Source organism: Papilio xuthus, unplaced genomic scaffold, assembly GCF_000836235.2.
Source record: "Papilio xuthus unplaced genomic scaffold, Pxut_1.1 DF826949.1, whole genome shotgun sequence".
NCBI classification, from domain to species: Eukaryota; Metazoa; Arthropoda; class Insecta; order Lepidoptera; family Papilionidae; genus Papilio; species Papilio xuthus.
In genome coordinates, this window is record NW_013531700.1 from 1,384,179 (window position 1) to 1,398,753 (window position 14,575).

A 14,575-nucleotide genomic window follows, 5' to 3' on the forward strand; every position below is an offset into this window, starting at 1 on the left:
ATACTAAATAATTTATATAAATTTCGCGCGGACGAAGTCGCGGGCGAAAGATAGTAATAAAATCGTGTTTAAATCTCGTATTCATTGTCAATAGAAAGCGAAGTGTGAAACGTGATCTGTCTTAAGGTAATTAGACAGATAATGTATCACTTAAGCTGACCTTCAATAATAAAACTTGAGCTTTGTTGCTCATCTAATTGGTCATACGATACCTAATGTTTCTTTATATTATACTAGCTTTCGCCCGCGACTCCGTCCGCGCGGTATTAAAAAACTTATTGGCCCATGTGTTCTTCCAGATTACATTTATGCCAAATTTCAACAAAATCCATAGAGCCGTTCGCGAGATACCTTTAAACTAACAGCCTTCCATCTAAAAATTCGCATTTATAATATTAGTAAGATATAGTAAGATAAATAAGTTGAATTATAAACATCAATAAATAGTGGACAAAATATAAAAGAAATTTAAAATCACTTTTTATTGAATTATTTGAATTAAATAAAATCGAGTTAAAATATTTTCGAAATAGTTTCCAATATAAGAGAAAGTTTTAAACATAAGTTAATTAATTAGCGGCTTAATTATTTAAGAATGTTCTCATAATATAACGCCGCAAGTTGTATAAATTTTCCACTTTATAATATACTAGCTGTCGCCCGTGACTCCGTCTGGGCGGGATTAAAAAAACTTAACTAGTAGTCTTTGTGTTCTTGCAGACTATGTTCTACATCTGTGCCAAACTTCAGTTAGTTCCATGCAGCTGTTCTGGAGATATCTTCTAACAAATACATCTATCCATACATACAAACATTCTCATTTATAATATTAGTAAGAGGTTTGAAGCCACACACACACACACACACATCTTTATATCTACGCATTTCTAAGTAAATGCTTAAGTTTTAAGTCAAAAATAAGTAAGCTTCAACTTTTTTCTTAAATAAAACCATTTAAATTCATATTATAATGCCATTTATTTTTACAATTATTTTTATTACATTTTATTTGAAATTGAACATTTTTAATAAATAAAATATTTGCTTAATATTATTAACAACATTTTTTTTTTTAAGTTTAGTGAAAGTATTCGAGTATTTTAAAATAAATCCCAGCCTTTTTCGAATACTGTCACTTACAAGGTTATTTGAATTGTAGTTTTTTTTTTAATATTATTATACCTCACAACATTTTAAATTAATCTTAATACTGAGCTTTAAGTCAAAATTCTATTATTTTTATTATATATTAAAGACAATTTATTAGATATAGTAATGATATTAATTAATTTATATTTCCAAATTACAAATGAACGTTACGTTTCAAGATTAATAATATTTGTATTATTTTTCAAATTAACGCAATAAATTAAAAATTAAAAAAAAAATGGTATTTAATATACATGTAGAGTAATGTATACATAACTTTATTTATCAGGCATAAAATGCTTAGAATAATATAAATTTAATATAAACGCTTCAATAATTTAACATTACATATCAATCGTAAGAATAACCGTGACGCAAATAGCTTTGTGTAGAAAAAAACATGTTTCATGTTCATAAAGATTTTAAAAAACTAGTCGTTTATTTTGCGTCCGAAAAAAAAGGTTTAAAAAATATGTTGCAATTCCTCTTTTTCTCGGTAAAAATATATAATATATTGCATATTTTCATGCCAGTGTTTCAAAATAAGAAGCTCGGGGTTATGCAATGTACTCTACATCTGTATACTCGTTGTATACATTTAGAGTGAATAATACAAATGGAGAGAAAATAAAAATAAACTCTAACACTACTATAATCTCTACATAACATTAGGATTGTGAATTAGGGTAACAGAAATACAAACATATTTCAAAAACCGTATATATTAAAGGTTAAATAGATTTATCACAATACAGTAAGAAAGAATACAGAATCACGTCACGGTTTATAAGTAGGCGAGGTTAATTTACGAATGGCAGTCGTCGCCTTCAACAGACCTCTTCCTTCTTTCATCCAGAACTTCCTCAGTCTCAATAACATCTTCACTATCACGACCAAGTCTTACGAAGCTGTCCCTCGCTCGGTTCTTCCTCTGAGGATTACCGTTCACATAAAGGTCGGTATTCTGTTCGTAAGTCTTCTCGTCATCAACAGACCTGCCTAGTCGGATGAATTTGGGATCACGGCCGAGTCTGACAAAGTTGGAAACACGCTTAGCAGGGCTGTCGTTATCCTCTTCGTAGGAGCGGAGAAGAGATATGAGGTCATCAGTAGTGAAGGTCAAAGGTTGAGATCTACCGAAACGTAGAAAACTGTTGCCGCGACGAGTTGGACGCTGCAATGATTCCCGGATCTCGGCGGCGGTCGCTTCGTGAGGGTATGAACGGCCGAATCTGTGAAAGTTTCAATGATTTTGTTTAAAAAACAAGAGGCGGATGATAAGCAAATGTTTATTACTTCATACTTAATATAGTCAGACAGAGAACAGCCGGACGTATATTATGATGTTACCTACATCTTCTTAACATTTTAAACACCGAGATACAAAGTGTGACGAGAAGTGTGACATTTTTAGTTACACTTCCTTTCTACACTTATAAAAGTGTGATGTCTGTTTTAAGTGTTCTGCTATCGGTACGGACTAGCGTAATTATATGCGTAATACAATACCTTATCATGTTCCGATCAGCGCTCCTTCGGCGTGCCTCCAGGTCGGGTGAGCGTCGCACAGGGTTGCATAGTACGATGCTCAGCAAACACACAAGCAGTAGAGTGATGCTTTTAGACCACGCCATACTTGCGAAACTGTAAAATGAAAAAATAAATTCAACAAATCTCATCGTTGACAACCCTATTTCATTCCTCGACTGAACGTAGGCATTTCAGTGCTTTATAAATATTGCAATTAAATATCCAGGAAGAAACACAAACTAACGTATTGATTTATATTGAGACCGTAAGTGTAGATTTAAGTGTACATTAAATGATTGATAGAGCCAGACTCTTACTTAGAATTGAAGTTTATTTCAGTTGTATTTCATGAAGTACAACTTTAAGTTCCAAGCTAACTTAAAGCTTATAATAAATCTCATTCAATTTACGTTTCAGACAAATTACTAAAAGTTTTGTAAACAACGTACATCAATAAATGTTTATAAATAATCAATTGATAATAATCTTTAATACAAGTGGATAAGGTGTCAATTTGTTAAGCGACACGCGAGGTCAGAACTTCAGACACCATGGCGCCATTGTGGGTAGATAATGTATTAGCAAATTTTCCTGAAACAAGTCAGATAAAAATGCTGGACGTAGCTTTATCTACTCTTTAAATAATATCGTAATAATAATATGTTTTTTTATTTAGACAATGATAGAGCGTCGGTGGCTCAGAAGTCAAGCACTTGACTTGCAATTTGCAGGTCCTGGGTTCGAATCCCGCCATGTATTAACGTGTTTTTCGATTTCCGATTTACATATGTACATTTATCTGACGTTCTTACGGTGATGGAAAACATCGTGATGCAACCTGCACTTATCTGAGAATAAATTCAAAGATACGTGTGAAGTCAACCAATCCGCACTTGGCCAGCGTGGTTGACAATGGCCTAATCACCCTTAACTCAGCGTAGGCTCCGAGCCCCTCGATGGGGACGTATAGTGCGCTGATGATGATGATTTAGACAATGATACATTACGAGGAAAGCCAATGGTTATGCCAGATGCCAATTCCTGTCCCTCCCCTATATTTTATAAAAATATAAGAATAAAGTGAGTAAGTTAATTAGGCAGGTTTTTAGTTTTGGTAAAAATATTATTATATAATAAAATTAATATTTGCAGTACATTTCTATTATGTAATAAAAGTTTTTTTTTTAATAAATGTACATGAAATTCGAAAATCAAAAACCATATTGGTACATGACGGGAATGAATCCAGGACATTATGATTACAAGTCAAGCGTTTAACCCCTGAGCCACCAATGCGGTAAACAGCGTTACACTGGTCAAACATTATCAAGTACCATGATATTGTGTAACGAACTATGAATAAAGAAAACTGGATTTGTTCCAAAAAATTCCACGAAACAATCGCTATTGTAATAAAAATTGTAAGAAGATACCATAACTCCAGACCTAAGTAACTATATATTACTTACTAGCTTTCCCCCGCGATTCCGTCTGCGCATAATTAAAAAAAAACTTAATTAGTAGCCTATGTGTTCTAGACTATGTTCTACATCTATACGAAATTTCATCGAGATACTTTCATGTTCAAGTTTGATCTAATAAAAATCCATCCATCCATCCAAAAATCTTAAAACTCGTTTGAGCCGAAATCAAAATAATAATTGCATTGAATTCTATTCTGACTTATGTCTTTCATTAACTAGATTATAAAATCTGCATAACCGAGCTTTGCTCGGTATTATTATTTTTTTTAATTGTGTTTTTTGGAAATTATATTAAAGTACGAATTACTAATAAAATGATGAAATATGAATAATATTTTTCGATCTTACCGATAGAAAAAGTTAAGTTTATGTTTAAGTTTGATTATCGATAAAACACGAATAAAATGACATTTTCTAAAAATGATTCCTAGCTAGATTGATTTATCGCCCCCGAAACCCCGCCCCCCATCTACTTAATTTTATGAAAATCGTTGGAGCCAATTCCGAGATTCCAAATATATACAAGAATTGCTTATTTAAAGATATAAGATATTAATATTTATGCAATATTAATAAACATTATAACTAATATATAGAAAGGAAATATGAACAAAATAATCTTAATAGATTGACTAAAGCTCAATAAATTATAACTGGGATAATGGATTATTTATTATTCATAAATATTCGTATAATTTGTTCTCACTTTTATAAGGTAATAGATATAATCAAGCATAAGTTTTTATTGACGAAACATGTTGTAATACCAATAATTCTACAAGTAAACTTTTACTAGTGAATGATTAATCGAAATTCCACAATGGTTCATCATCAAAGATTTACTGATATTCGTTTTCCTAATACGAATAGTATTTTTATTCAACTCTAGCTGTCGCCCGCGACTCCGTCCGGAGCCGGTCCAATTCGTGCGAAGATGTTAAAGCGGTCTCTACCACTGTTAAAATATTGTAATGTAATTTGAAGTAAAGACAGATTTCTAAGTTAGTGTATCTAATTTTAATTTACCTCAATACCGTATACAAAGTTTTCCAACAGATAAACAATATACCAATATTGTAAATGTGGAAATGGAAATCTGTTGACAAATTATAAACCAGTTTGTGGCTTTCAACCTCGCTCGGTTAGTTAAGTAAACAGTCTGTTGAAGTGTGCTTAAGTAATTTGCAAAGTCTTCAAACACTAACGAAGTGGACTACAATTAAATATTAAACGACCTTAATCCAAGTGTCCGTAACTTTTTATTGTTAATAGTAAAATTTAAAAAATCGCGGCATTCGAAAATATTGCTAATAGATGGCGTTATACGCTATAAGACACGATATAGGTATACCATGTTGTATCCCAAGAAGACGGCAACATTGCGTAGTCCGATGTTGCTGAATCTTGCGAAGGCATGAGGAAGTATTTTCCTGGAGTCGTGCAGAAGCCCAGTGCAAAGGGTTCTGGTGCGTTCCTTTGGAGATCCCGGGACCCTCGCAGTCGCACTTGAGGTTGGACACCGAGGGGGTTTTAATGAGTAAGAATCTCACGAAATCCTGTCTTTCCCCCAAAAGGCAGTGCATTTTATGAAGATTTCCCCCCGATAAAAAAGAAAAGGTATACCATGTTGAATTATGAAACGAAAATTGCCAAAATCGTAATTAAAAAACGAGGTGGCTAAACGCTATCTGCGCCCGGCCTCCTCCAGGTGAAACTGTAAATGCATCTTCAAGGCAAACAGTGACCAATCAGTCACAAAAAAGATCGTAATTAAATATAGTTATCTTTTCCGTTAAAGTTCAGAGATAAACGTGCTTAAAGTAAGTAGTTAAGAAAATTGTTATAAAATTATATCTTTGGCGTCCAGTAATTTCAATTGTAGGCGGACTGGACGGAAAACTCTTAGAAATATTAAAGGTTCATAGATAAAAGTTCTTGGATGAATTTTGTAAGTGTTAGAAAAGTTAAAGTAGTTACACTTAAGTTGGGGGCGCGATATAAATAAAGTTAATGGACATATAAACTTCAATGGGTCGGACATTTTAGTTTAATACATTAATATAAAATGTGACAAGGTTAAATTGCCAGTTCAATATACTACGTAGTTAATTAACTTTTAAGATAGATTTTCAGTAAAAGTTTAAAAAAAAATATAAAATAAACCAACTTGATACTTTGGTATTATAAAAGAAGTTGCACGGCCTTTTCTTTTATCTTTGTTATAAACAACGATGGATTATAATAGCCACATTTATCTATCACCTGTAGTTAGAAATACTTGTGAAAGCGTTAAAAGAATTGTTAATTTTATTGGTACAAAAAACAATATGATTATTGCCTTATACCCAGACATAGATATCAATTTAACACAAGCATCGAATGTCTAAGAAAATCCATCGTTATAAAGAGGTCACAGGTCGACTGTAACCTTATAATATTAATATGACGTCATAATGTCAGGGATATCCGTTTATGGATACAATGCGTGTCGGCTTTCTAACGCGCTTTGTTATACATTGACAGTTGGAAATAAGGATTATGAATACTATTCATATGTTTATGTTTGCCTGGTACATTTGTTGCGAAGTTAGTAATAGTTTGTTGCTTTTAAATGTTGCTTATTGATACAATGTAACTAACAAGAGAAACTTATTACGAAGTCGTAAGAAACTTTAACAAAGTTCAACATAAACATTAAACACTAGCTGTCCATCCGCGCGGAGTGACAAAAAACTCATTTAGTTCCCGGCAATTATTTGAATTTTGAAGACCAAGATAAGATAAATACGTTCAGTCGTTCTCGAGTTTTAGCGAGACTAACGAACAGCAATTGATTTATATATATTAAAGATAATGATAGAGAAGGATAGAGATAATGGAGATTTTAAATTTGGAATAAGTACTGGCACCAATAAAAGTATATGCCAATTGTTTTTTCTTTCGATTAAAATATCTGTCATTTCGCGCGCTATTTTTATTCATCATTATTTCCCTGGCTTTATTTCAATCTCGTGAAGATGGACAAGGTTATTTATACTTTAATGTTTTGACTTTATTTTTACCGCCTGCCAGTTGCCGGAGAAGTATAAAACTTGGAAATAACAAATCATTTTTTTTAAATAAAAAAAAAATGTTTTTAAAAGTAAATAATTTTGGCTTAATACGTCAAAATGACATCTGAAAATGCAATGTGTATTTATTCGATTTTAACGTAAATCGTAAAAAAAACTTTTTGTATTCCATTTTTAAAAATGATAACTTTCTTAAAACCTAATGACCTATATTATATTTTGTAGTTGAGTCATCGTGATTTGCGTAGAAATTATTACATCGAATACTGAAAGTTTTCATCATAATTCGGCCATTTGTCAAGTTAAGCAAAGTGAAGATGGAATTTACAACATTTTCTGGCAACTTGTCAGGCTTTTAATAATTTGGAAGTTACTTACTTTATAGATCATCGCACATCGAACAAAGAGCACTTAACTTTCACAGAGAACAATAACTCAACTTGAACATAGTGTACCGAAACATCAGAGATTATATTTATATTTCCAACTTACAATTGTGTATTTTATATAACTTTAAAATTAAAACCATAAAAAAACTTATTATGATAAATGTTTGAATAGATAAATAGATGGATGTTTGTTAGAAGGTATCTCCAGAATGGCTGCATGGATCTTGCTGAAATTTGGCATAGATGTAGAACATTGCAAGATCACATAGGCCATTAATTAAGTTTTTTTTTATTTCACCTTGACGGTGTCGCTATATACACAATATATAAACGTGAAAGGTATTTCGGTATGAAAAAACGCGATTACGTTAGAAACCATATGTAATTAAGAAACATTAGATGTAATTAGGATAAATTCTGAATTGGATACTAACGATGCAAAAAGTTTTATAAACTATAAAGAAACAGCTGTTCATTGAATACGATATAAAAGTAATTTTCAAGTAGAAAAGTAGATTGGATTCTTTTATTTTCATTGTTATGTTAAGAAAGAAAACATTTATATAATGGTAACTAAATTGTATAATATAACGTTTTTGTTATTCTATATTTCGTATAAGCAATTTCAATAATAAAATCAATTTTCAATAAAAAGGTGTATGCGATTTTCAGTACAAAAATAAATTGTGTTTTTTAATAAACAAATTCATTTTACGTTTTAACTATCATCATGATCATCATCAGCTCAATATACGTCCCCATCGAGGGGCTCGGAGTCTACCTTAAGTTAAGGGTGACTAGGCCATAGTCAACCACGCTGGCCAAGTGCGGGTTGGTTAACTTCACATATATCTTTGAATTACTTCTCAGATATGTGCAGGTTGCATCTCGATGTTTTCCTTCACCGTAAGAACGTCGGATAAATGTACATATGTAAGTCGGAAATCGAAAAACACATTGGTACATGGCGGGATTCGAACCCAGGACCAGCAGATTGCAAGTCGAGTGTTTGACCTATGAGCCACCGACGCTCTCTCGTTTTAACTGTAAGATTAGGTATGTATTTTCAATAGAGTTATTGCTCCTAATAATAAGTCCTAGTAATAAGTAAGTAAGATTTCAATAAGCTAGTGTTATTACAAAATAATTAGCAAAACACTTTATAAGACATTTTTTATATGAATAGGGGGGAAAACAGCAGTAGCCTTATTGTAAAGAGGTTGCTAACGCCTCTAGATATTTGTTACACCAGAGAAACTAAGCCTACTTAAACAACACCATAAAACGTACCTAATTCATATTAACCTTTCTCGAACTTTCCTCTCAAGTTCGTCTGATTGGCGGCAATCCAAATCTATTCTTAAACTAATTCCCTAGTAACTATTAATTAATTTATCGGCGAAACCTTAATTATGAACCTTACTGACGATTGGAATATATATTAAGTTTTATTATAAAGAAAGAAAGGTCATAGGAAATGATATGCCAAATATTTAAAGACATAGAAAAATAAAAGAAAAACAATTGCGTTATGGCTTTCCAATGCCTCTTTTGTTTTAAAATAATATAGGAATAAAAATATGTCTTGTCTTAACTAAGTAGAACAAAAGCTTCTGAAAATACTGTTAACATTAAAAAAATATTTGTAGGGTCACTTTAAAAATATAGAATTTTTTATGCTTAAGCTTTTATATGTAAGCATAAATCCTTTTGAATTTTTCTCAACGTACTAATGAAAATAATCGCAAAAGTAATATATGAATTCGTTAACTTTGCACAAATTTTTGATTACATTCGTCCAGCGTATCTTGGGAGCAACGGGTATGAAATATAATTGCTTTTTTTTTAAAGAAATGTCCTTGGAATTTTATGCCAGTTATTTTAGGAACAGTCAGTTGTTATTTGGAATTTAAAAAAGTGATAAATATGGCCTATGGTACTCGGGATAGTGTAAAACAGTGAAAAAAAATATCAAATCGGTTTACTTTTGGAGCAAAAGCAAACAATAAAATATTTCCTCTTTATAATATTTGCGTAGACAAATTCAACAAAAACATTTTTTTTTCATTTGACAACATGTAAGTTGACTAAATATTATAAACTTAAAATAATAATAATAATTTAAACGTTAAGCAATAACCTCTTGAAGGTAAGGTCAACTGCAATCTTTGTCGTAATAAAGAGGTACATCAAATTTAATTTACTCTTCTTGAAAAGGGATAATGGAATTGTATTACTATTTAAAGTTAAGTTACTAAAACTTACTTTAAAAACAACTTAACAATTTACCTGTAAAATATATATATTTAAGTAACTTTTTATGAAATAGACAGAATTAAAAAAACATGTCGGCGTATTACATGTCAATATTAAGCTTTTTTTAATTTTAATCCAAAGTTAAAACAATCGACTAATCTAAGTCGTTAAGTGGAAATCGCTGAAACAACTGAAGATTCAAATCAACACTAAAGTTGTGCATGCGATACTTGATTTTTAATTAAGTTAGCGAAGTGCAAAATTGGGTTATAGTGTGTCCGACGCAGATTCAATACGTCGAAATGAAATTGTTCGAAGTATTTTTTCTACTATAAAATAAAAAGGGTTATTTTCTACAGAAAACAAAACAATGTGCATTTTAGTTTAAATAAAACCGGAAAAACTTTATCTACACTTAAATTAAGTAACAAGGCGACAGAATGACCTAACATTAACAACCTAGTAAACTTACAGCTGGTTTCTGAAGATTGTAGAATGTAAAATGTAGTACAAACAATACTTCGATCAATCCTTACTTAACTGACAACTAAACAAATTAAGAATGTTAATTATTAAATTAATAAATACATCATAGAATATTAATTTTGGCCAAAAGCTTATAAAAGCGATTTTTTTTATTTTAGTTGAAAAATGAAGCAGCTTATTTAAACTTTTAAATCAATACAAGGCTTTTAACGTTGGTTTCTGAAATCAAAATATCTGTATAAGACATATCATCTCTTATTATCAATTGCTGTTCGTTAGTCTCGCTAAAACTCAAGAACGGCTAAGCGGATTTATTTTAGCATTGAAATATTCCTGGAGGTCTAGGGAAGGTTGAAAAGGTGAGAAAAATTCGAATTATTATCGGAAAGTAATTAAGTTACCCTTAACTCAGGGTAGGCTTCGAGCCCCTCGGTGGGGACGTATAGTGAGCTGATGATGATGATGAATTAAGTTTTCATTACTAGCGGACAGAGTCGCGTGCGACAGCAAGTGTTTGATACAACAGAGATAATATGTTTGAAATTGAGATTTTGGCCCCACAAACTATTTACGTAATATTACCAAATTGATGTCACACTTACATGAATGAATGAATGCCTGAATCCCATCAGGTGTGAAATGTTTGTCCTCTCATGAAACATGTTTTTCAATTACATGAACCATCGATCTTTAATTTGATACGACAAATTGAAGTCGTGTTTAACGTGATACACGCGTGAATACCAAATATTTCGTTCAAACATACATTGAAGAGTTTCTTCTACTTGATTTCGAAATTGTTTATTTTGTACACGACTGGGTTTAAGTAAGATTTTTTAACGCGCTACTACTAGCACTCGCCCCTGACTCCGTCTGGGTAAAATTAAAAAAGTAGCTGACGTTCTTCCATACTATGTTCTACATCTGTGCTAAATTTTATCAACATCCATTGATTTATTCCGGAGATACCTTCTAACAAACATCCATCCATGACATCCACACATCTACACTTTCGAATTTACAATATGAAAGTAAAGTAAAGACGTATTATTATATATCTTATATAAAAACTCTACATTTTAAAAGAAATTGTAATCATAAAAAAATATTATTAATTTTGACAGTCAGTATAATATATCATATTCTTGATTTAATTATGACAAGCTGTCACGCGCGTCTCGCAGAAAAATACAAAAGTTTAATTAGTAACCTATTTCTTCGTCCAGATTATGTTCTACGTATATGCCAAATTTCATCGAGATCCATACACATTTCTAACATCCATCCGTCCAAACATTTGCATTTATAGTTAAGATAAGTAAGATAAAGTATACTTGAGTTTCATTGTTTATGCACCATTTTACTTTGATATAAATCTGTTTGCGGCGAGGAAGGAAGCGCACTATATTGGATGCAGCTTGAATTTCCTCTAGACTGTTTACCTTTTAGCAAAAAGAGTGAATTGTAAATCTTTTACGATATCCATACTTTATGCAGTATGTTTGCGTATAGTATACATGTACACATATAGTGGTGGAAAAAAGGTGAAATCTTCCAATAAATAAGATTAAATCTTACTAATGCTATATACTAATATTATAAATGCGAATGTTTAGATGGATGGATGTTTGTTAGAAGATACCTCCGAAACGGCTCAACAGATCTTGATGATATTTGGCACAGATGTAGAACATAGTCTGGAAGAACATATAGGCTACTCATTAAGTTTTTTCTAATTCCACGCGGACGGAGTTGCGGGCGACAGCTAGTTATTAATAATTAAGTTTTCCTACCTAAATTTTTAATTACTATGCTCCGAGTCCCTCGGTGGGGACGTATAGTGAGCTGATGATGATGATGATTACTATGTTATATTATAAATCTAGAACAAGGTTTTTACAAACATTAAGACAATTGTAGGTTAATTCAATATTGCATCCTATGGGAACTGGAAACTCGAACTAGGTGCAAAATTTAAATATTATTTAAAATTAGAATTCTAAATTTAAATCTATAGAGTTTATTCTATGTCTTACTCTTGTTAGTAATTTAAAATATAAATAGTTATAATTGTTAATAAACGAAATCAATAATTTATCATAAAAATAATAATAAAATAATAAATAAATAAAAAATAAATTTTTCGTGTCAGGCCAAGACTCACTTCCTGTCGCTGCGAGGTAAGTAATAATGTAATATGAACTTCTAAAACCTTATTCAATTTTTGTGTAAGATAATTTGAATTAACTTTGCGATTACTAACAATGAGTAGCCTTCCGGTAGAATGAATTTTGATAGCAAATTTAAGAACACAATCTTTAAAAGAGCGCTTTACTTTGTGAATATAGAGTCGAGATTTTTGGAGTAATTGTTTTTAATTTTATAAGATTCTCTAAGGTTTTTGAACTTTGTAAATAATAGATGATATTTAAAACAATAATTTGTTGATTAAAAATTAATTAAATAAATGTTAAATATCTTGAGTTTTCAGTACAAAACATATTACTATCACATCCTTGAAGAAACTGAAATAAGCTGAAATACTGTATGAAAATGACAATTAAAAACCCAGTTGAAACTGAATTTTTTCCAACAACATTGAGATGAAAATCTAAAACGTGATAAACTTAGGAAGGACGAACTGAACGTATCTTTTCAAAGGAAACATGTACCATTTTATTTTGGAAACATTCCAGATTTCATGCGGCATTTCTGTAACGAACATTAGCTATTGCGGAAAACATAAGAAGGTTGTATAAAAATATACATTTCTATATGAAACAAAACATGTTTTTTATCGTTACATATTCTGTGGTTTTCTTTTTTATTAGTTGCACAATAAAGAGGTTAGGATTTATGTTACCTAATTTATGACACATATTATATGCGTTTATTTCCTAGCCTTATAGGATGATTTCATTTGCAAAATAAATTAGGAGTAATTTACTACATATTTTATTGAAATTATGACGTGAAAGGGTTATGATAGTATGATTAGATTTATCTCTAACTAATAATATAAACGCGAAAGCTTATAAGGATGGATAGACGGATGTTTGTTGAACACTCCAGAACGGCTATAGCCAGAACGGAATAGGCCGGAAGAACCCATAGGCTACTATTTGGTTATTAAGTTTCCTTTTTAATTCCACGCGAAAGAAATCGCGGGCGACAGCTAGTCTTTAATAAAACAAGATGTATAAAACATAAGATTTTGATATATGAGATTCACTACTATACAAACACTGTCTGTGTTTGTTAGTTTTGATTATATTTAATTTTACAGATATTAGTACAAATATGTCTCTTGACTTTCGAGAGTTTTTATTGAGATGTTATAACTTTCAGTGTTCTGTTTCGAGTAATCCGGATTATATCTTGACATACGTAATAAATTTAACTATGGGTTGTAAAGTTTTCATAAGACATCCGAAGAACATTCCGATCTCGAAGTACTTAAGAGTAATAAAACTTGAATATATTTAGGGAACTTAGAATTTTATAAAATCGTGCTACGATAACTACGTGCATTTATGAGTTTTTAGAGAGAAGAGGTTTTAATGAATATTACTTTTATTGGGTTATTTTCTATGTTGTTAATTTTCCTATAAGTTTCCTAGTTTAACTAAATTTATAATTAAAAATGCTATTTTTTTTTCTAGGTCTTTTGATTAAAAGTCATAATTATTTTATTAAGTGTTAGTTAACCGATTAACTTTTTTTTTGGCAAATAATAACAATTTTTAAAAGCATTGGCTACGGTTTTCACTTTAAATATTTACATACTATGCAACTATTTTACAATAACTTTAACCTAACTTTAACTTCATAACTATCACAAATACAGTGTATATAAAAATTATAAATATTTAAATTTTATGTATTAGTTTTATATTTTATATAAATTTACTTACCGGTTATTTAATCGAAATTCACAAAGCACGTTCAAAGTTGCGCGGTCCCGTAGATCCGTCTACGGCGTAGCGAGCGCTCTACAGCTTTGGTGTCCGTAGCGCTGTAGCACGGCGTTATATGTGCGAACCATGGTGACGTCACTTGGCCGACGACCAAAAACCATTGGACGTGGGACGGGAGTACTGTTACATACATAAGTCATTGTAATTAACCTATCTAAGGATTATTATGAGGCAGTAAAGATTAAGTATTGTATTTTCTTCTTCTTATAATAAGGGATGAGATTAAATATTGG

General features: G+C 31.1%; 1 protein-coding gene across 1 annotated transcript; it reads right to left on the reverse strand.

Annotated features, from left to right (window-relative positions):
• Positions 1-1,855: 1,855 nt before the first annotated feature.
• Fa (FMRFamide) lies at positions 1,856-14,358 on the reverse strand. Its single transcript, XM_013316053.1, has 3 exons — positions 14,280-14,358; positions 2,659-2,793; positions 1,856-2,381 (listed from the first exon to the last, which is right to left on the reverse strand). The coding sequence occupies exons 2-3, from the start codon at positions 2,781-2,783 to the stop codon at positions 1,955-1,957; spliced, it is 552 nt and encodes a 183-aa protein (XP_013171507.1). The 5' UTR covers positions 2,784-2,793; positions 14,280-14,358; the 3' UTR covers positions 1,856-1,954.
• Between the last annotated feature and the right edge of the window lie 217 nt (positions 14,359-14,575).

Coding starts and splice junctions, on each gene's coding strand:
- Fa (XM_013316053.1), bottom strand. CDS start 2,783: ATGGCGTGGTCTAAAAGCATCACTCTACTGCTTGTGTGTTTGCTGAGC. Junction 2,382..2,658: donor GCTGATCGGAACATGATAAG/GTATTGTATTAC, acceptor AAACTTTCACAG/ATTCGGCCGTTCATACCCTC.